This window comes from Nicotiana tabacum, chromosome 23 (assembly GCF_000715075.1).
Source record: "Nicotiana tabacum cultivar K326 chromosome 23, ASM71507v2, whole genome shotgun sequence".
NCBI classification, from domain to species: Eukaryota; Viridiplantae; Streptophyta; class Magnoliopsida; order Solanales; family Solanaceae; genus Nicotiana; species Nicotiana tabacum.
Window position 1 is genome coordinate 11,257,883 of NC_134102.1, and position 23,172 is coordinate 11,281,054.

Genomic DNA, 23,172 nt, shown 5'->3' on the forward strand with positions numbered 1-23,172 from the left:
AGGTGTTGTCCACAACAGCTATGTTTTGCAAATTCCCGCGCGCTTCGCCCGAGGCTCGCCAAAAAATTGTCTTCGCCGCCGCTAGGCTAGGTCAGTGCGCCAGAAAATAGGGAAACGGGAGGTATAAGAGACGAGGTATAGGTGAAAGAAAGAAAGAAGAAGGAGAAAATGGAAATATACAGAGGCGGGATATGGAGGGGGAGATCGGGAAAGCATATGAGAAAAGAGGGGGGAGCAAGGAGAAAAAAAAAAGGAAGAGAAGAAACGAAAAAGAAGAAGAAAGCATGAAAGAGAAAGAGAGGAAATGAAGACAGGGGTGGGGGCTTACCTGGTCCGGTGGTAGGTAGGTTGAGGCAGAGAGACGTTAGGGAGAAGAGGGAGACGTTAGGGAGAAGAGGGAGAAAAAGCAGTCGACTCAAATATGTTTTTCAAATTGAAAAAATTTCGAAAATAAGTTTTTCAAATTTTAGAAATTTTTATTTCCCTACTCACAAAATATAACATTTTTTCAAGTAAAATGCATGTCCATACATAATTTTAAATTTCAAATATTATTTTTCAACCTATCTCAAAATACTACTTTTTGTTTCAAAAATTTCTATGTTTATGTCCAAACGCATAATAGTCTGTTTGGCAAGTTTTTTGGGGAGCCAAAAGTTTTTTCCAAAAATTGAGGTGCTTGGCCAAGCTTTTAGAAGAAAAAAAGTGTGTTTGAGGAGAAGCAGAAACAGTTTTTGAAAAACAGAAGAAAAAAAAATAGCTAATATAAAATTCTCTAAATATATTATGAGTATAGATATTTAGTTATTACTTGGATTTGATACAGTCAAACCTCTTTATAACAGAATCTCTACATAATAATCATTTACTATAAAAGTCGAGTTATTCTCGAAACCGAATACTATATTATATTATAATATATGTCCTATATAACAACACTTGACTATAGTAAGCTAGCCAAAATATTTCGAAACAAACGAGGTTGTTATATAGAAGTTTGATTGTATTTATTAATTAATATGTATATAATGCTGAAAAAACAAACAGTATCCATTATTATTTATTGGGAAAATATCTTAATAATAAAATGTATCAAAATTCCAGACATCTTAATCTCAAACAAAAACAAATGGGGCAAAGTTGCAAAATGTATCAAAATTCCAGACATCTTAATCTCAAACAAAAACAAATGGGGCAAAGTTGCTTACACAGTCACAAAAAAAGTAGGAAACAAGAATATCTAGAACCAAAATCAAACACATTAGGAAATAAGTCGAAAGCAGCTTACGAATAAGTATTGCAAGTAAAAAAAAAAGTAAAATTAAGCTAGAACTTCCACACAAAAAAGGTAAAATACTAAAACAAATCATATAGGAGAGCTTTAGATCAAGAAGTCAAAAGTTCTCCCATAACCTTGTCGACTTTCAGGAAAGCTTGATCTTAAATGACTAGCAAAATCCCATCGTCAATTTCTGCAATGTATCTTAAACAAAGCGAGCAGTATTTCCAGAATCATCCTTTCAGGCATGACGATATGCAAACACTAATTCCCAAGATTATTATAAAACAATTTTGTGGCAGCCAAAAAAAGTAGAGGGCAGTGCAATGTATTGTCATTTTTATTGTACATGTAATGTGAATTTCGAGCTGCAACAAAGAGTACACAAAACATTGACTTGAAACAAGCCTACTGCATGGCATAAATGTTAGAACATGGACTAAGCAGAAACTGCAAAATTCAACTCGCAGTCAACGTTCAAGTATTTTTCTTCACCTCAGCTGACTTGATGATGTCAATGAATTCCGGCTGTAAATACAGAAAACGGAAAAAGGTAAGAATAAGCTACTCATTCTATTCTTTTATTTCTTTAAGATTCCTCCTATATCAAACATAATTCATTGTTTATTAAGCCAAGAATGGCCAGAAGAAAGCAACTCCAAAGTATTTTGACATACCTTCAGAGAAGCTCCACCTACAAGAAAACCGTCAATATCTGGCTGTGCAGCCAACTCCTTGCAGTTTGCACCGTTTACAGATCCTGCAAGAGCATAATAGTATTTAGTTACTTAGAAGAGCTAATAGGAAAATACTAGTCCTGTTTATAGAGTAGAATAAGGAGGGGAATAAAAGGACACAAGGACACACTAAAATATGCAGAACAAGTTTTGCATTTGCATATGAGTATTTAGCTATTTTGCAGCCAAGTTATGGTTACAAAAGCTACTTGTTCAGTTATGTAGTTGACTATGCACCAAATACTTTTAAGTCTGCTTCAATACGCCCAATAGTAGACAATCATATTAAAGTTGACTATATGCTTGCTATCCAACACCGTTAAAACAAGTACCACAGTTATTTTCCTTGAGAAGGATAGAATGCGTCCAGCAAGAGATGGAGTTAATCTTATCTTCCACAAACATATGCAACCTTGAGAAGAATTTCTCAAAATCTTATTGCTGATGCATGGGAGAAAAATGAACAGAGAGAAGATGCAAATGATATGGTGCTCATAGAACATTACCTCCATAGATGATCCTGGTTGAAGCAGCCACTTCAGCACTAACATTCGCTTGAAGCCATTTCCTCAATTCAGCGTGCACCTGGAATGCAGAGAACGACCTTAAAACAAAATAGCTGAAAGTCGTACCACATTAATGCACCAGGGTGCACTCGTTATCTACATCAATGTGATGATGTCATGAAACCACAAGTGAATTAATTTATGAATTGCAAAGTGAATGGGAGAAACTTGCAATTCTATCTTGAAATTACTACTTAATAGGTTGATGTAGAAGTAAAGAACATATTAGATAATGGCTCTAACAGAATAGCTTTCCAATCCCTCACTGGTACCAGCAACAGATCCCCAGACAAAGGATAGAAAGAACATGAAAGCAACATATTTGTAATCTAGTGTTGAACAATTGACAAAAGAGCATGGAAAATACCACCTAATGAGATGAATATTCAATCAGTGATATTCACATTCAAATCTAGTTGAAATGTGTTATAAACCTAGAGGAACTTGATTGAGTAAATGAAACAAGCTGGTCATATCAACTTACTTCCTGGGCTTGTGCAGGTGATGCAACCTTTCCGGTTCCAATAGCCCAAACAGGCTCATAAGCTATAACCACTTTTGTCCAATCTTTTACTCGGTCTGCAATGAGATGAAGTGAAAGCAGTTAGCTGAAGGACCAAAAGGTCTATTGCCAGTTGACACATTGCTATTCCAAAAAATTACTACTCCTACGACAGTATTTGAGTGGGCACAGTTCAAGATGACAACATGTTAATTGACTTAGGCAGTATATAAGAGATGATGGAAGAATCATAAAGGCAGTCGTTTAAAGGAGAGGAATATTCAAGTTAAAAGTGTGGACATTTTAATCCATTTTTCGTAATGTCGGAGTCCAGGCAAGTTGCACGCATCTCGACTAATTCACCTATCTCTCACCAGCACATGTACCTAATAACTCTACCCACCAAGGCTTAGGCAGATGAAAAAATATTACCTAGCATTTTTTGACTCTGAATAAGATTTTAATAACTTAATGAATTCAACCTCTTGAAATTTGTGAAAGTTATACAGAAATAGAATGATGTCAAACATTATGGAATGTGCCAAAAAGGAAAAATGTCATGTAAATTAGAAAGGAGTGAGTAATATTTTCTAAAATCTTGAAGCCTTCAAATGGTACAAATCGACATTCAATGTATGGATGATAATACCAAGCTGTCACCCCTAACATGCACTAGGATGCCCCACAAAGCACTCACAAAACACAAATAAAAAGATTTGATAGTTTCAATTCTTTACCCTGTTCTCTCCAAATCCTTTACTACAACTACAACAACAATTACATCTCGATCCTAAACAAGTTGGGGTTGGCTATATGAATCCCCACCGACCATGTTCCCCATTTAAACTAATCGCATGTCAACATATACAAAATAAAATAAATATGAAAAGTTCTAAAAGCTCTCTATATTTCTTACGGGAATAAGATGTCTAATAGGGCTTAATGACTCCTAGAAAGCATAGGACTAAAGTAACCATTTAACATGGCAAAAATATATTCCCAACTAATTGGTATCACCAATATAAATCTCTCTTCCATTATGCACTATCTTTCGTGAAAGTGGATTGATTCCAAGAGATTGTAGGTTTCTTCAATCCCTTTATTTTACTTCTTTTTTTACCTTTTAGGCTTCTCAACAAGTTTCAAAGATCCATTTCTTCGTTCCTGTTCCCCATTTTCTTGCTGATTCGTAATAAATATCACATTAAAATGGACGGAGTACACATCAGCATAATTTTATCAAGTTGGATGCTAGCAAGAAAATCATAATCCCTGAAGCAAGAAAGCATTTTTGATAGCTCTACCTGCAATAGCCTTCGTTTGTGCTGCAACAACATCAATGGTAGATCCTGATTCTCTTTGCTCAAGAGTCTCCCCAACACATGCAATAACCTTCAAACCTTGAGAAATGGCATATGCTACCTTGTCTCCAACAAACTGCAATTAACGGTTAACAAGTTAAGAAATTCATAAAAATATAATCTTTTTTCAGCTCGGTGATTAGTAATTGCATTAAAGATATGACAAAAATCAGCAGCTTCACATGGCATAGCTTACCTCATCTGATTCACCTAAAATAGCCCTCCTTTCAGAGTGACCCAAAATGACCCAAGGAATGCTCAGATTAACAAGCATCTCAGCACTGCACATAGAATTATAATCAGCTTAGAATAAATTATCAGACTCAAATACTACACACTACACACTAGACCCCCCCCCCCCCCCCAAAAACCACACACAAACACACAATTATTAACACAAGGACTGCACAAAGGTAGCGTAAGACATAGATGGTCAAAATATAATGCCAAAACTTGCAGCCTGAAGAAACAATACCTAAAACTAGACCACAAGAATTACCTAACTGTCAGTTCTTTCCTCAACGTGCAGGCCTCAAAAAGTTAGCAGCTAAATATATTGTCTTTCCTTAAGTGCAATATGGCACAGAAGTAGAAAATTAAACGTACCTAACCTCACCGGTGAAAGCACCCCCTTTCTTAACCCAACAATTCTGGGCAGCAACATGAAAATCAGGTCGCAGTTCATTCTTGACCAGAGGAAGAAATACAAATGGAGGGCTCACAACAACCTCTGCAAGAAAAGAAAGTTAGTAAATGCGTCAAGCAAAACTATGATCTTATCCAAACATATACAACACTCAAATAAAAGCAAGTGAAGATCTTGAAAGACGATTCAATTACACTGTTCTCCCTAAACTGGTTAAACATACCCTCATTATGTCCAAGTCTGGTTTGTACCAATGTGAGAGCAACAATAGACTGGCAAATGATTATATATTTCAAAAACGATAGAACTTGCATTTCATCAAATAGTTATTGAGACTTTAATTTAGGAGACAACATCAAAAAGCTTTATGCTATATTTTCCACTAACTATTTACTTACATGATGAGATAAGTAGAACATGATACTTTTGTTTCTACTTATGGTTAACTAATGACAAGATAAGCCTTATATATCTTTGGAGTTGACTCTGGTCAAGTTGTCTGTCTCATATATATGATGTCTAGAATATCGAAAACCCTCAAATTTTATAGCTTTGGTGCACATATCAATTACTACAGCGTCCGGAGAACTTACAACCAGAAATACAAATCTATTACATTTTGTTTATCTTATGGGTTTAGAGGAGCGGATATAAACACCCTAAAATGATTATCCATTCGACAAGCCAGTAACAACAGTTCCACCCAAAATACTATATCAAAATATTATATCAAAAAATTTACTTACCAACATCTTGTGATGGCACTTGACCGGCATTGAGTGTTGATACTATCTTCTTGACCTCTTCACTGGTTCCATTCTGCATTGCATTCATTATTAGAGCTAATTCATCTTTTGACTACCAAATATTATTTGAGGCTTCTGTCAAGCATAGCTTGAGCAGATGCGGATGTGGCCTCGTGAACCATAACATAGTGGAAAAGGGTTTCATAAGATATATATTTCTTTTGACAAGTAGATCCACCTCCAAGTTTGAGTAGCAAATAACACTCAAATTTGGAACAGTCAAACTTAAACAACTAATCTTCTGCACAATGGCCTTTCAATTTTTTGTTCTGTTCCTTTCTTTGCTCTTTCTTCTTTTTTGGAGTTCTTATTCATGAAATTTTGAAATTTATGTGTTGAGCATTATACATTTAATAGCTTAATTCACTGACAGTCAAAAAAATATCTACACAATCAGGTCATTTATCAAATAAATACAGCTAAATCTCTTTGATAAAAATTAATTAGTATCGTAGTAAAAATGGTAACTAAGATGATTCGCTTTTTTTGATAAGGAAAAATGAAAACTAACATGATTCAATTATAGATCTTTACGCTATCAATCTATCATATGTATAAAACTTAAATCCTACTTTTAAAAAACTAAAGATCCGGTTTCATAGAGATCGATTTTACTGCTCCACCAAAAAACAATCCATAATAAGGGAATAATTCAGATCCAACACAATTAAACATAAATTTATTTCGAGCATAAACACGTAGTGACTAACAACAACATAAGATCGAGATTCAAATCGTTACGCTAACAATTTTAATCTTATCGGTAGATCGAGAAACTGTACTACTAACTATATAAGCTAAAATTATATATAAATCGACGAAAATTGAATGATGAGAAGGAAAAAACGAAGACAGATTTGGTGAATTCCGGAGCTTACGCATTTCCAGTTGCCGCCGACGAAGAAAGTTCTGCCCATTTTTGGATGTAGATGATATCAAAGGATTCGCGAGGATTGCAGAGCAAGAAATAGGATCTAAAAACTTTGTGGTAATGCAATGAGGAGCCAGGATTTTATATAGTGATGTGTGGGTAGTATATGCGGATTAATCGGGGATGTGTTTGTCACTCTCGCTTGTTACTGTAATGACTAAATTACCCTCTATCTCATTCCACTATTTTCTTTTTCAAAATTTTACCTCTTACCCAAAACTATTACACCATATTTATTATACTATAAACCAAAATAATTTTAAAATATTATTATTTATACCTATATTTTCTATATTATACCAAAATATGTATTTATTTATATCTATCATTGATGCATAAATTACGCCAGCTATGTTTTTTCTCTCTCTTCCTTGTCTCAGTGCCACCTAGACCTATCAAATAGGTCGGGTCGACCCACGAACGAGTCCATATATCCCATTAACACCCTTTAACCGGCTCATGACCCACGAAATCCTAACCGGATCAACTCATTAATTTAAGGGGCATGAGTCGGGCTATAATATCTTGACCCACTAAACCGGACTGGGCCCGAACCGGTAGCTGACCCACAGGTCAACTGGCCCGGACAAGCTCACATATATATATTCAGACAAGTGATAAAAAATTGAATCCAAACATTGAAAAAAGAATATAGTACCAAACACTATGAGGCGTCTTATCGAAATAGTCGAATTCCATATGATTTAGACTATTAGTTATAGAAATAGTCGAATTCCATGTGTTTCTTAAGTTTTAATGCTAAGGAATTATTGGTTACGGGGTCGGGTCGGGTCAACATATTTTGATTAATGGGTCAAATCCGGACCTGCCCCTATAAGAAAGTTAATCGGCCCGATTAATTGACCTACGAGCCAAGAGTCAACAGGTTCGGGGTTGGGTCCAGGTCGGGTCGACCCATTCATGTTTTACGAAGGTCTCTATTTTTTGAATACAGCCGAATACCACTGTGCGTTGTGATTTTTTATTGTTTGAATACAGTCGAATTGAATACGATAAATTAAATATAATGTATAATAGTGAATAATAAATATATGTGAATTGAATACAATGTATACAGACGAATTGAATAGAACGTTATACACCCTATTTCTTGATTTTTTATTGCTTGAATACAACTAAGTTCAATATAGTAAAATTGAATACAATTTAACATTGCACTTTACGTTATTAAACACCCGTAATCACTATTTTTTAGGCGGATCACCTTACTATATTTATAAATATATTCACGCGAATATATGGAATACAGAATTAAACAGATGTAATTCACATTTTTACCTCATTGTATTTATAAATACAATTGTGTTAATACATGGAATACAACACAATAGCAGCAAAATTTATGTAGAATTGATTTTGTTGAGTTAGATTATGAGTGATAAACGCTAATTAATCCTCTTTTCGTTATTAAACAACTGGACTCTCCTATTTTTAGGCGAATTTCGCTACTGTATTCATAAATACAATGGTACGAATACAGTCGCACGGCTTGACTCCCCTATTTTTCTAGGTGAATTATGCTATTGTATCCATGAATATAGTAGCGCGAATACAGTCGCCTAACAACTAAACAGCAGTTATAGGAAATTAATAACCGCTAAACAATAGTGATTTTTGGATTTTTTTTAAAAAATATGAGGTGTCCTGGCCATTTGAATCTAAGACCCAAGGGGCAAGTGCACATATAGTCATTCTCAGAGGCGCTATTTAGATATTAACCTGTATTTATTTTTATCGTGAAGTTTTAAATTAAAAATCTTAGCTTCGCCATTTTTGTCCTAAAAACTGAAATTCACGCTAATTCCTAAATAACAGTCTTTTACAATAGCTACCTGGTGTCATTTCTACGTGGGTTTTCCCCGCTTAGTGGATCATCAAGCCACCCCCATAGGTGCAAAGAACAATCGAGCACTAAATATGTAACTGCACCCAATTTTACACAAGATTAAATTAATTAATTATATTATATAAATTAAGTGAAAAATTATATCAATTAACATGATTAAGTGATATATACATATATTCATCATTCATTAGTTTTATGTAATATCAAGTACGATTTTTTTTCATGTGATAGAATGACGTTTTATGTTCTTTTGTAAAAGTCTGAAACACAATAATTTTAGAAACTATTTAAAGATAAGTGTAAGGCTATTTCTTAAAATTTGTTTCAAACGAAATTGTTCAAGCTAATAGATTCGAAGAGCATATACTGTGAGGATATCCAGGTATATTTTGGTCAGTTAAAAAGCTGGTGAAGTTTTTTTCCTTGTGCCAAAGGAGCTCATAGTTTTTAGTGGTCTCACGGGTAAGAGTTATGGTTTCGGGCGAACTTAATAATTTTTGCTTAGTAAAAAATTTATTAAGTATATATAAATATTAAATTTAGAACTCAATTATTAATATTTAAAATGATCGTTCTAAAATTCAGAACTTACAAAATTAAAATTTGATTCCGTCTTTTTTCACAGTAGACAGAAACATAGGCATCACAAAAAGTGAGTGTACACGAGCAGATTGGATCCACGAGCTTTATTTTTGTTTTTTCCTTTTCTACTGTTTTACCTATTAAAACGCCTATTTTCTTTTAATGAGAAATGAGAAAGTACACAAATCACCTCCTTAAACTTCGAAAAGCCAAGTTGGCCGAAGTGAGTCATTACGGCATGGAAATGCAGAACGAATAATACAGTGTTTTTCATTCGCTACCACATCGGCACTACGTCATATTCCACTTAATTTTATTTCTTTTCTCTTTTCTCTTTTTTCTTTCCTTCTTTATTCTCTATTTTTCTTTTTATTAATCATTGTTTTTTATATAACTTCTTTTTTCTCTCCGATCTTGAGGTGAATAGTATACTTTACATTCACATTAGAAAGATTAGAGATTGATTTTAACCGTGCCTTACTATCAGAGGCGGATCCAGGATTTCATGATTACGAATGTCACTATTTTAATGCAAAACGACCACTAGTGAAGAAGATTGAATTAGGGTGTTAATTCAGTCGATTCGATCAGTCTTGAATTACTTCGGTTCGGTTCGATCCATTTTGAATTTATTCAATCTAATTTAAAATTTATTTTATGCATAAACGAATATGCGATACATCCCTTTCATCTACATGTAGCTGATTAATATTATATTATGTCTTTAATGCATCACTATTAAAAAAAATTATAATTAACAAAATAATATTATATGGATAAAAAGAAAATGATTAGATTACATCCATCCAAATAAAATACGAACAAATATTTAAGATAAAGAAAATAAGAGAAATTAACAAAAACAACAAAAAAGGAACAATGATCGCATCAAGAGAGTCTCGATCACATGTGTTGTGCATGGAATTTCAGCACTTCAACCACGACACCTTTAGTCATTTTGTGACTTAGGGTGCCACTTGTTCCTTATGTAGGTATTTTTGTGAAAAAATACTAGTATGTATATAAAACTTTATTCTAGCTATCGGGTAGCGTGCCACCCCCAACTCAATACATAGATCCGCCCCAGCTTGCTATCTTCTTAAAATCTTTAAATAGGGGCAAGTGCACAGATAATCATTCTCATGGATAACAATTAGAGATTAGACATTACTTATTTTTGTAAAAATCTTAAATAACTGCCATTTAGGGTGTTTTTGGTATAACGGAAAATATTTTCCAAAAAAATATTTTCTTGAAAAATAAATAGTAATCTTATTCATTTTCCGGTGTTTGACACGCAAATTAAGGAAAATAGCTTCCCAAGAGTATTCATAAATAATTTAGATATAATAAACATGAAACCATAAACTTTCGAACCAACAACCTTCCGAACCCACAAATTTCATAAACTTCCGAACCGCTAAATTTTCAAAACCGCAAAATTTTGAACCCGTAAACTTTCAAATACATAAACCTCTGAACTCATAATTTTGGAACTTATAAAATTTCGAACTTGTAAACCGAAAGATGAAAAAACTAAAACTGAAAATATATATTAAAAAAAAAATCAGCGCGCGAGGGGGGGGGGGGTGCAAAAAAGAAAAAACAGAAAGTTTAAAATTACAAAGAAAAAGTATTTTTTTGTGTGTGTGGGGGGGGGGGGGGGGGGGAGGTTGCAGAAAAAAGAAAAAAATAGAAATTTGAATTTACAAAAAAAAAAGTAAAAAAAGTAATTTTTTTGTGGGGGGTTAGCAGGGTGAGTGGTGACGAAAAAAAAACAGAAATTTGAAAAGAAAAAGAAGCCTTTTTGGAGAGATGGGGTGGGGTGGGGTTAGCTGGGTGGGTTAGGTAATAGCGTGGGAAAGGTTGAGAAGGAGTTTTGAAAAATATTTTCCCTTCTCTTTAAACCAACCAAACATGAAAAAATTGAAAAATATTTTCCTTATACCAAACACACCCTTAGAGTGATATGGTGTCATTGGCCTGAAATGGACAAAAGGGCCCATATATAGTTTACTCCATAACAACAAAAAACAAAACGTAGGCCAAAAATAACGCCCACCGTGGGGCTCGAACCCACGACCACAAGGTTAAGAGCCTTGCGCTCTACCAACTGAGCTAGACGGGCTATTGACTTTTAAAGCCAGCGTTATGGTTTTAAAGTTTATCGAAGTTGAGGAAGAAGATGGGTTTAATAGAATTTCGTTAGCTGTGTCTTGATAAACGTTTGGACATGAAAATTGTATTTTTTGGAAAAAGATTAGTAATTGTAGTTAAGTTGAAAAATAATATTTGGATATGTATTTTATTTGAAAAAATGTTGCAATTTTGTGAATGGAGAAAACAGTTTTTCTGAAATTTTAGCGTGGTCAAAACCCCTTTTTGGTTTTTGAAAAACTCATTTTCGAAAAATTTCCAAAAACTTGCCAAATTTCGTGGACAAACACATTTTTGAAAGAAAAAAAATTGAAAAAAGGGAAAAAAAACTATGAACAAACGGGCCTTATTTTCCTCCTCATATCTTCACCCCTTGTAAGAAACTCAATTTTGTGAAAAAGTAGGAAAGGCCATTGTATTCCTGCGCTCAACTCAGAATTATTATTCTGAAACAGGAAGTTCCTGATCGTGCTATTCTATCGTAAAATTTCTGATATATTTGATAATGATCAATTCCAATTTGTGCAAGAAATCGCTATGAACAATTATATTCACAAAGATAATTTATGAACCAAGTGACTTCAAATAACTCAATCAGAAGTTGAACAATTTGAGATAGCTTCATATTCTTTTGTTAAGTTTTAGTTATGGGATCTACCGCCATGCTTTTTTGATACAGCAGCTTTAAACAATGCGATGGTTCGACTTAGACCCATCAATGCGATGGTGTGACTTAGACCCATCAAAATTTTCATAGGCGCAAGTGCAAAGATAGCTATTCTAGGATGTTATTTAGAGATAGTACTTAACTTCAGATTAATTCGAGACATTTTTGTCCTAAAAAGTTGAACTGAAAAACTAAAATTCAGGACATACTAGCTAATTCCTAAATAGGAACCCTTTACCATGGCTATCTGGTGTCATTTCTACCCTTGATCAACAGTCAACATACGGTGAGACAGCTTACCTAATCGGGCCAAGATCGGATGCTATATCGCACAAATGGTGAAACAGTTTATGTCAGCGTCTATAAGTACTCCTCAGTGAAAGTAAAGCTATGCATATGTTGTGCTATAAAAAGGCACCATTAATTAGATTCTTGCCTAATCAAGCAATCTTCAGTCATCTCAAGTAGGCAAAGGAAAAGGGGGGGGGGGGAACATAAAAGAGAAGAACAATGGAAGAGTAGAAACTTGAAAGTCAAATAGAGAAATAAAAGAATAAGATGACCCAACAATCAACTCCTTACCCACTCAATACTCAATATCTTCAATCCAACATGAGAACAAAAATACAGAAAATAAAGCTGGAATATAACAATGCAACTGCATTTCTGATCCAGTAGGAAGTAAGTATTTTCCTTTCATCAACATTGTCACTCTAGGAAAATCAGAAACACTTTCTGTGGACAATAGAAGGACCAGATTCGTCATACTCTGCCTTTGCAATCCACATCTGGACAAAAGAAGAAAAGAGGAAAGCCCCATCAGAAATTATCAAGCTTCTAGTTAAGATAGACATAAAAAACAAGGCAAAGCTTTTTCTATTAGGAGAGAGGAGGATGAAGCAAACCTGCTGGAAGGTGCTGAGGGAAGCCAAGATAGAGCCTCCAATCCAGACACTGTATTTCCTCTCTGGTGGGGCCACCACCTTAATCTTCATGCTGCTAGGAGCCAGTGCAGTAATTTCTTTGCTCATTCTATCAGCGATACCCGGGAACATGGTAGAGCCACCACTGAGCACAATGTTTCCATAAAGGTCCTTTCTAATATCCACATCACACTTCATGATAGAGTTGTATGTAGTCTCGTGGATTCCGGCAGCTTCCATTCCAATCATTGATGGTTGGAAAAGGACCTCAGGACAACGGAAACGCTCAGCACCAATGGTGATCACCTGCCCATCCGGGAGCTCATAGTTCTTCTCCACAGAAGAGCTGGTCTTTGACGTCTCGAGTTCCTGTTCATAGTCGAGAGCAATGTAAGCAAGCTTTTCTTTCACGTCCCTGACAATTTCCCGCTCAGCTGAGGTGGTGAACATGTAACCACGCTCCGTGAGGATCTTCATCAAACTATCAGTGAGGTCACGACCTGCCAAGTCCAAACGGAGAATAGCATGTGGGAGGGCATACCCCTCATAAATTGGGACAGTGTGGCTGACACCATCACCAGAGTCCAACACAATACCTGTCAAAAAGAAAATGAATTAGATGCAATAACCAGGACTGATAATAACCATGTCGCAAATAACAAGGTTATAAGTTTTATAAAATAAATTTGCAACCAACAAAAAAATGGTTTTGTGCGAACTGTGGCCAAAGATGTGCAAGGATAGATCATCCTAGAAATACATAGCACACGGTGCATTACTTGCATCAGTCCAACTACTTTTAAAGCATTAGCTATATACTTTTTCGAAATCAGTCATCGGATTCACTAAGTATCACAAAAATGCAAGATCTTTTTGAGGTACTAGCATCAAGAAACTTTAAAAATCTCAGTCGTTTAAAATGAATATGCTAATAAAGAAGGAAAAATTTCTTACCGGTGGTACGACCACTGGCATACAGTGAGAGTACAGCCTGAATAGCAACATACATAGCTGGGGTATTAAAAGTCTCAAACATAATCTGGGTCATCTTTTCACGATTAGCCTTTGGGTTAAGAGGCGCTTCAGTTAGGAGGACTGGATGCTCCTCGGGCGCAACACGAAGCTCATTGTAGAAAGTATGATGCCATATCTTCTCCATATCATCCCAGTTGCTAACAATTCCATGCTCGATTGGGTATTTAAGAGTTAAAATACCTCTTTTTGATTGAGCTTCATCTCCCACATAGGCATCTTTCTGACCCATACCCACCATCACACCAGTATGGCGGGGCCGGCCAACAATACTAGGGAATACAGCTCGTGGAGCATCATCTCCAGCAAACCCAGCCTAGATAATAAACCAATATAAGAATTTCTTTATTTTGTAAACATAATAGACCACAAGGTAAACAAGCATCACTAAATGGAAAGAACATAATAACACGTCAACTCTGCTGTGGTAAAAAAAAACTTCAACCTACCTTGACCATTCCTGTTCCATTGTCACAGACAAGTGGCTGAATATCCTCTCCATCTGCCATCTTATGCTACTTCCTGCATTGAAAATGAAACTTCAGCAAAAGATGTGTCCAAAATATTACCATCTGATTCTACTCTTGCTTCCGTATACTAGCTTTTGCTATTTCTAAATAACAAATAACTTTATACGCATGTTGAACACATAAAGTCCCACAGAAAGCTAGCATCTTTAGCAAAGTTGGAAAATTTTCATCAAAACAATCAGAAATAGCCAAGTATAAGAAAAGCGTTGCCTTATGGGGAAAGATGTTCTTAATATCCTTCATTCAAATGTTACTAATATTTGAACGACTGTTTTTTTCAGTTTTTTGAGAAATTTATTCTCTTTGCAGGGAAAAAAAAAATAAAGGCAAACAAACTGCATTATAATATTTTTAAAGAAAGTAATAGATATCACTATAGCTAATGATTATAACCAGTGCATCAACAAATAAGTAGAATATGCTTCACAGCATCAGAGTTCTTTGGACATATTAAACCAGCTCAGAAAATAGAACAATGAAGTTGGTCAGAGAAAGCTACCACAAAAAATCAAGTTGAGGATACAGAAAATGTAATATCGGGCTGCGATGGTAATGAGAGAGTTGGGTTAGTCCATGGTCAACTACAACAAAAAAGGAAACACTAACTGGTGGTTACATGATATATTTACCACCAATTTATTGGTTGAATTTTACCTTTATTAGGTTCAACAGATACAGCTTTTCTCAAATTTTTAAAAGCTGTACACATTCCATAATACACAACACACGTCAAATTTCATACTTCCCCCATTCTAGTTTATGTGAGGCTATTTCTTTTTTAATATATTTAAAAAAGAATGACCCTTTTCCAGATCAGTAAACAATTTAACTTGAACTTTCCCTTTTAACCTTGATGGCAAGCTTTTAAAGCCACAGAAATATTATGACATGTTAAAGATAACAAGTTTCAAAAGTCATATTTTTTTCTTAAACTCACATCCAATCAAGTAGGATCACATAAAATGAAATGGAGGGAGTAATACTTTCCCACAAATGAAACTGAATAGCTTCTATTTCACACACAAAGCTACAACGAGACCCAACAAACCATATAATTCAGATCCCCACATCATTAGATATAACATGATCATCATGAAAGGCATCAACGATCATTCTACTGCACTGTGATTATCGCAACAAATCAAAACAAACACAGGCGACTAGAGCTGCTTCTGTTGAGCGAATACAAACTACGACATTATCAGTTAACGAGCACAGATCTATCACATTCATAAAAGTACTCACCAGATCCAACAAATTCCTGATCAAAACCTAAAACAAAAAAAACTCCTAAAAAGAAAACAATTCTATCTTGATGGATTAATCAAATTTGTGAATTTTAACCCATGATAGAAGATTAATTACCATTTTACCAAATTACTAAATAATCCTTATCAATCGATTTACCTATTGACCTGATTGTGTAAATATTTATCGTCATCACTCAGTGTATGCAACGAAATGAAAAACGAAAATTTTTAACAGATAAACAACGGAAGATTAAAATGAACAGATCTATAGATCGAAAACACAATTATTACAAAAATCAATCAATTACGCCTCAACATCAATATATAACAATTCTAAAAAAGAGCGAAAAGAGGATTAAAATAGGAAATGAAGATGAATTATTACCTTGAGATTGTAGAGAGAGAAAGAGACAACAGGAACGGAATGAATTGCACAATGGGAAGCCTCTTTCTATTCAAACCCTCTAGAGGAAAATGAGAAAACAGGGGAGAGTTTATATTGAAGATTGATGAAGAACTGTCATCCGTTGGATTTGTGATGAACGGTAATGAGTGACAGTCAGCGTAACACGTCGTGGGTGGGGGCTATCATTGCCTCACTGCTTGTTAGTGGTTGTCACGCACTGACAGCTCCCTATTTTATCGCTTTTTCCCTCATTTTTCATTTCTTTTTTATTTCTTTCTTAATTTGTTTTTTAGTAGTACTAGTAGTCGTACGCTATGCGCGGTAATTATTAAAAAATATTAATTAAATTAAATTATCACCGAACTTATTTGAACATATTATATCGTATTGCTTTAATAAACTTCAATTATCATCTTAGTTGTCAATATGATATACCCAATAATAAAATTTTTATTAAATTAAAAGACTTATATTGCCATTGAATAACATTTTGTTATGTATTTTTGTTTGTTATATTATCCAATGTTTAGTATTTTTATATTGTTAATAGAATTTTTTATTACCATATTATTTTATTTAATATTTATGTCTGCTCGCTTTTTTTAATCTATTAAATTAAACGGACATATATAGTCATCGAATAACTTTTTTGTTCAATATTTTTCTTTATTATATTATCCAATATTTAGTATAATTATATTGTTAATAAAAATTATTACCATATTACTTGTTTAATATTTTTGTGTGCTACTTTCTTTTTGTAATATAATAGAAGATATATATTTTATTACTCTTGAAAGATTTTTTTATTTTAAATTTTATTATGTTGTTCTCAATAATATTGTCTGAATTTTAATGAATAAATATACTTTTTATTTCAGAAAATAAAAACGAAAATGATTTAAAAATATAAAACAAAGAAATTAACTAACCTAAACTGACCCTTACATTGTTAATAGAAATTATTAGCATATTACTTATTTAATATTTTTTCTGCTACTTTCTTTTTATAATATAATAGAAGATGTATTTTATTAATCTTGAAAATTTTTATTATTTTAAATTTTATTATATTATTTTCAATAATATTGTCTGAATTTTAATGATAAATACACTTTTTATTTCAAAAAAAGAAAAAAGAAAATGATTTTAAAAAAATGAAACAAAGAAATTAACTAACCGAAACCAATCCTCACCCATGCTTGAGTTAATTTTAGGTAGTTAATTTCTTTGTTAATTAGACTTTTATTCTATGTTTAAATTCAAATTCAAAAAGTGCAACTAATTATTATTAATAAATAATGCATACTTTAATTTTTTTAAATTAAAATTAAAAAAGAAATTAATTATTACTTAACCTAACTAACTTTGTCCTAAAATTGTCAAGTGACTTTTTATTATGTTGCCACATGGCTTACTATAGTGTCTTTGCCTCTTTTTTTTTATTATATATAGTTATAGATTTAATTTTTAAAAAATATATAAACAGATAAGTAATTTAATATTTTGTCATAAATTTACTGATATTTTTAATAATTTCTATTTTACATCATTTGCCACCAGCAAGTGAACTTTTATTAAATCTCTACTCAAATATTTCTATCTATAAATTTAAAATAATATTTTTTTTCTTTAAATTCGAAATCAAATTATTTTCTGTATAAAAAATTATTGGTAGTATTTTATAGATATATACTACCATATTAGGATGAAACTACTCCCCAATTTGGATTGTTAACTCAAAGAGAGCAACTAATTATAACAATACATAATGCATAATGTAAATCATTTAAAATTTAAATTAAAAAAAATATTATTATCTAACCTAACTAACTTTGTCCTAAATTGCCAAGTGGTCCATTGTGAGGTTGTCACTTGGCTTAATGTGGAGGTTTTTCCTCTCCTTTTAATAATATATATAGAAGATATAGATTTTTTATTTTTTGTAATTTTAGTTTTTTATTTGAAAATAATTTTAAAACTCCAACTTGAGACTACTTTCCAATTTGAATGGACAGTTTTGTTTTTCATTTTTGTTTTTTATTATAAAATATTTTATTTTATTATTTTATAAATATTTAAATTCAAAAAAAAATAACCAATAACTATTTTTTTTTTTTTTGCCTAGGGGCTAATATATAAATAAAATTCCAAAAATGGGTCCAATGCTTACAAGATGTCCAAACCAAAATAGAAGTTGCATGAAGCTACTGGCTATTAAAAAAGATAGAAAAGCTAAAATCTAATGAACTAACTATTACACCATGATAAGTTGAATGCTTCCTTCTCCTATTAGTGTATGTGAATCCAATTGTCATTGGCAAATACCAAGTAGCACCTATCAAGCTCTCACCAGGCGCCAGGGTATATTGTCCATAGGCTAAAATGAATTCCAAACATCTCCACCGCAGAGTTGAAGTCCGCATCGTCCTCCAAGTGTCGCTACTATATGATCTCCATATGCAGTGGATTGATTTTGTTCAAGTATTAATCATATGCTCACTCATCAAGATTAATGTGTAAAAGAGGAGCCTGGCTTTAGGCAGGCTTTGCAAGGCAAAAACCAGGCTTGAGCTGGCTTTAGGCAGGCTTTACAAGGCAAAGGCCAGGCATGCGCTGGCTTTAGGCAGGTTTTGCAAGGAAAAAGCCAGGCATGAGCTGGCTTTAGGCAGGCTTTGCAGGCCAAAGGCCAGGCGTGAGCTGGCTTTAGGCAGGCTTTATAAGGTAAAAGCCAGGCATGAGCTGGCTTTAGCCAGGCTTTACAAGGCAAAAGTCAGGCATGAGCTAGCTTTAGGCTGGCTTTACAAGGCAAAAGCCAGGAATGATCTGGCTTTAAGAAGACTTTGCAAGGCAAAGGCCAGCCTGTGCCTTTTTGTGATCTTGTAAGCTCAGATCCTTCCCTACTAGAACCTTTAATGTAGACATCATTCAAAACATTGCTAAACCATCCTCAGATTGAGCTTGAAAGCATGCTAATACCACCGAGAAATGATTCAACAATCTCCAAAAATACCATATGATGGGTTCAACATCTTCCTTAGCATTTGGACATATCAGTTTGTTCAGAGTCCAATCTTGTGAAGCCATCGGTTTGGGGTTCTTCTCTTTGCTATCCTAATCCTAAGGTTAGGTGATTGAGATTTGTCTATATTGATCAACCTCCTCCCTGCACTAGGCAGTTCAGAGAATGAATGAAACTCAGATGTACTTGCAAAAGAGAACACAATGTTAGCTATAAAATCTGCCACTGAGTTGCCTTCTCTGAACACATGTTGAAAGATCACATTGAAGTTGTCCTTCATCTCTATAATTTTCTTCACATCCTGTGCAATTACCCAATGAGGATCCCATTCCCCTTCTATCGCCTTCTTCATCACCAATGAATCAGTCTCCAGTATGAGAGGGTGAAAATCATGCTCCACACAATATTCCAACCCTTGAAAAATAGCCTTAGCTTCATCCACCACATTAGTTATAACTCCCAGGTCTACTGCCCTAGCATACACCACATCACCTTCATCATCCCTCACACAAAAGCCTAGGGAGCTAGGTCCAGGATTGCCCTTTGAAGCTTCATCAGTATTACATTTGTACCAACCATGACAAGGAAGCTGCCATGTTACTCTTGTAGTGATCAATATAGGTTTATATCCTTCAAAGTATTGAATCATGTCTGGCCATAACAATGGAATATTAGGGATCCAAGTATACCTCACCCTTCCCAGTTGATGCAATGTCCTATTTATCTCATAAATTACCCTATTTGTGGATATTGAACCACCATGTTTACCTGCATTTCTTCTCTTCCACAGCTCCCAGGTGATGATAGCTGGTACTGCTTGAAATAGTGGCTTTAATTTCGGACAACACTGAGCATACCACCAATGCCTTATAATTTGCTTCAATTGAATCAATTGCACAGAAATTCCAGCAGCCCCCACGAACAAGTTCCATACCTTAGAGGCAGTAGGACTTGTGACAAATATATGTTCAATGGATTCCTCTTGGGGCTACTGACAACACCAATACCTAGACATCACCATTTTCCCTTGCCTCCTCCACATGTCATCGGTGGCTATTTTCTGCCTCCACAATCTCCACAAGAAGAAGGATATCTTGAATGGCAAACCTTTAATCCACATTAACTTGAATTCCTGATTAGGATCTGCCCTATGCCTTAATATTTGCCAAGCACTACTAACACTGAACTTGCCTGAAGGAGTTGGCATCCAGTATGGCTTATCCCAATATCCCTCACTGCCTTCATAGTGCACATTTAGCCTTATATATTCTGCAATTTTCTCATTGAAAGTTTGATCTAGCAGCTGATCATCCCATGTTTTCCCTTGCCGCAGTTCTGCCACCTCCTGAAGAACTTCATTTATTGGAAAGTCTTCAGGCAATACATGATAAAGTGCACCCAATCCAGTCCAATTTTCATGCCAAATATTACTTGTTCCACTCTTCAATTGCCATACGATCTCATGTTCTACTTCTTCCCTAGCATTCAACATTTGTCTCCAAACATGAGACCCTCCCCTAAAACGTACCACAGTTGGTGGCTCCTTCTTGCAATACTTATTCCACATGAAATTAGACCACAAAGATTTTGTGGTCCTAAACCTCCACCATAGTTTAGCAAACAGTGCCCTTGAGACATCATTTAAGGACCTAAAACCTATCCCCCTTCCTCTTTAGGAAGGCAAAGATTTTTCCATGAAGCCTAGTGTCTGTTTCTCCCTTCTTCCTTTGTGCTCCAAAAGAACCTAGCAAAAGTCTTATGTAGATGCCCCAGGATGCTGTTTGGTGGATCAAGGACTGATAACATATGAACTGGCATACTTTGCAACACACTAGAGATGAGTGTTGCCTTTCCTCCAAATGACAGCAGTCATGAATGCAATTTAGCCTTCACCTTCTTGATAAGATCCTCATAATAGTCCTTCCTCCTTATAGTGTAAAAAATAGGACACCCTAGATATGTGAAGGGGAATTTACCTCTTTCAAATACTGTAATAGCTCCAACTGCCTGAAACAATCCATTAGCAACCTTTGAATACATGTAGTATGAACTCTTATCTTTGTTGATCATCTGACCTGATATCTTCTCATAGTTCCCCAACACTGCCATAATCTTGCTCAAAGAGGGAGGATGAGCAGATGCAAAGATTATCGTATCATCAGCATACGCCAAGTGGTTTAAAGAATCAGACCACTTAGGCATTCCAAATCCCATAAATGACCTGTCTTCAAAAAGCTTATTCAAAGACCTGGAAAGTACCTCAGCTGACAGAATGAACAATGCTGGAGATAGGGGATCTCCTTGTTTCATACCCCTTGTCGACTTAAAGAACCCTGAGGACTGCCCATTCACCAAAACTGAATACCAGTTATTTGACATCAAGTTCCACACCATGTTGATGAAGTGTTCAGAAAATCCCATCTTCCTTAGCACATGCAATAAGTACTTCCATGAGACCCTATCATAGGCCTTAGCCATATCAAGCTTGATCACCACATTAGCTGGCTTTCCCCTTAACCTTATGTCAGTGATAATTTCTTGAGTCAATAAGATGTTCTCAAATATACTCCTACCCTTTACAAATCCGGATTGATTAGGAGCTATTAGAAATGGCAAAAAAATCTCCAATTTGTCATGTAACAACCTAGACAAAACCTTGTTAATGAAGTTGCTCAAACTAATAGGTCTTAAGTCAGAGAAGGTCTCGACTCTAGGTTTCTTGGGCAGCAACACAAGATTAGTGTGAGTGATAGATTTAGGCAATGCAGCTCCTCCATAAAAGTGTAGTACCATGTTGTGTATATCAGCACCAATAACATCCTAGCATGTTTGATAAAACAAGCCAGTGAATCCATCAGGGCCACTAGCACTCTCCCCACTAAGCTCAAAAACTGCTGCCCTTACTTCTTCAATTGTTGGCAATCTGCTAAGTTCCAAATTCTGATCCATAGTGACCATTGAAGGTACATTATTGAGCAAGGGAAATTCAGAAGCATCACCTTCATTTGTGAACTGTTTTTGATAGAAGTCCACTGCAGCTGTAGCCAATTACTCCTGGTCTTCAATCCATACTCCACTGCCACTTTTGATCCTCTTTAGTTGTAATTTCTTTCTTTTGCCATTGACATGGTTGTGAAAGAAACTTGTATTCCTATCTCCTTCAGCAAACCAATTCATCCCAGCATTTTGCTTCCAATACTGCTCCTCAATATTCAAGTATTTCTTCAATTCAGATTGAGCCTTTTGAAGCACAATCCTATTCTCAGTTGTAGGTTCTTCTTCAAACAACATCTCCTTCACCCTAACAATGTCCTCCAAAATAGCCAATTGCTTGAAGATATCACCAAATATTTTCCTATTCCATTTTGAAAGTGCTGCCTTTACCCTATTGATATTCTGCTTGAACATCAAAAACTGATCCCCTATGATAATAACTAGTTATTAACTACTTATGTCATGTGGTTTTTTTCTGGGCTGCCACTTGGCTTAAGAAGAGGGCTTTTTCCTCTCCTTTTAATAATATATAAATAGATTTTATAAATATTTAAATTCAAAAATAATAACCAATAACTAATTATTAACTACTTATGCTATGTGACTTTTTTCTGGGCTGTCACTAGGCTTAAGGAGAGAGTTTTTTCCTCTCCTTTTAATAATATATAGAATATAGATATAGATAACTACTTATGCCATGTGGCTTTTTTCTGGGCTGCCACTAGACTTAAGAAAAGAATTTTTTTCTCTCATTTTAATAATATATAGACTCTTTTAATTTTATATTTTTTTAGATTTGCTAACGATTATTTCAAATTAAACAATTTAACTTTAATGGTTCGTTTGTCATTAAAGATAAGGAAATAATACCGAAATAAACTATGAAATTATTTTATCTTATATTTGGTTAACAG

General features: G+C 34.5%; 3 protein-coding genes and 1 non-coding gene across 4 annotated transcripts; all 4 read right to left on the reverse strand.

The window, feature by feature from the left end:
- Nucleotides 1-1,535: 1,535 nt before the first annotated feature.
- LOC107830628 (triosephosphate isomerase, cytosolic) lies at nt 1,536-6,934 on the reverse strand. The gene is made up of 9 exons (XM_016658251.2): nt 6,776-6,934; nt 5,838-5,910; nt 5,052-5,175; nt 4,642-4,726; nt 4,389-4,521; nt 3,067-3,161; nt 2,523-2,601; nt 1,957-2,039; nt 1,536-1,807 (listed from the first exon to the last, which is right to left on the reverse strand). Exons 1-9 carry the CDS (start codon nt 6,812-6,814, stop codon nt 1,757-1,759), a joined length of 762 nt encoding a protein of 253 aa, XP_016513737.1. The 5' UTR covers nt 6,815-6,934; the 3' UTR covers nt 1,536-1,756.
- A 4,398-nt stretch (nt 6,935-11,332) lies between these two features.
- TRNAK-CUU (transfer RNA lysine (anticodon CUU)) lies at nt 11,333-11,405 on the reverse strand. Its single transcript has one exon. It is a non-coding gene; the product is annotated as a tRNA-Lys (tRNA).
- A 1,255-nt stretch (nt 11,406-12,660) lies between these two features.
- LOC107830629 (actin-97) lies at nt 12,661-16,443 on the reverse strand. The gene is made up of 5 exons (XM_016658252.2): nt 16,222-16,443; nt 14,506-14,578; nt 13,979-14,372; nt 13,007-13,620; nt 12,661-12,889 (listed from the first exon to the last, which is right to left on the reverse strand). Exons 2-5 carry the CDS (start codon nt 14,563-14,565, stop codon nt 12,824-12,826), a joined length of 1,134 nt encoding a protein of 377 aa, XP_016513738.1. The 5' UTR covers nt 14,566-14,578; nt 16,222-16,443; the 3' UTR covers nt 12,661-12,823.
- A 5,641-nt stretch (nt 16,444-22,084) lies between these two features.
- LOC142177036 (uncharacterized) lies at nt 22,085-22,672 on the reverse strand. Its single transcript, XM_075245495.1, has 2 exons — nt 22,337-22,672; nt 22,085-22,276 (listed from the first exon to the last, which is right to left on the reverse strand). The coding sequence occupies exons 1-2, from the start codon at nt 22,670-22,672 to the stop codon at nt 22,085-22,087; spliced, it is 528 nt and encodes a 175-aa protein (XP_075101596.1).
- Between the last annotated feature and the right edge of the window lie 500 nt (nt 22,673-23,172).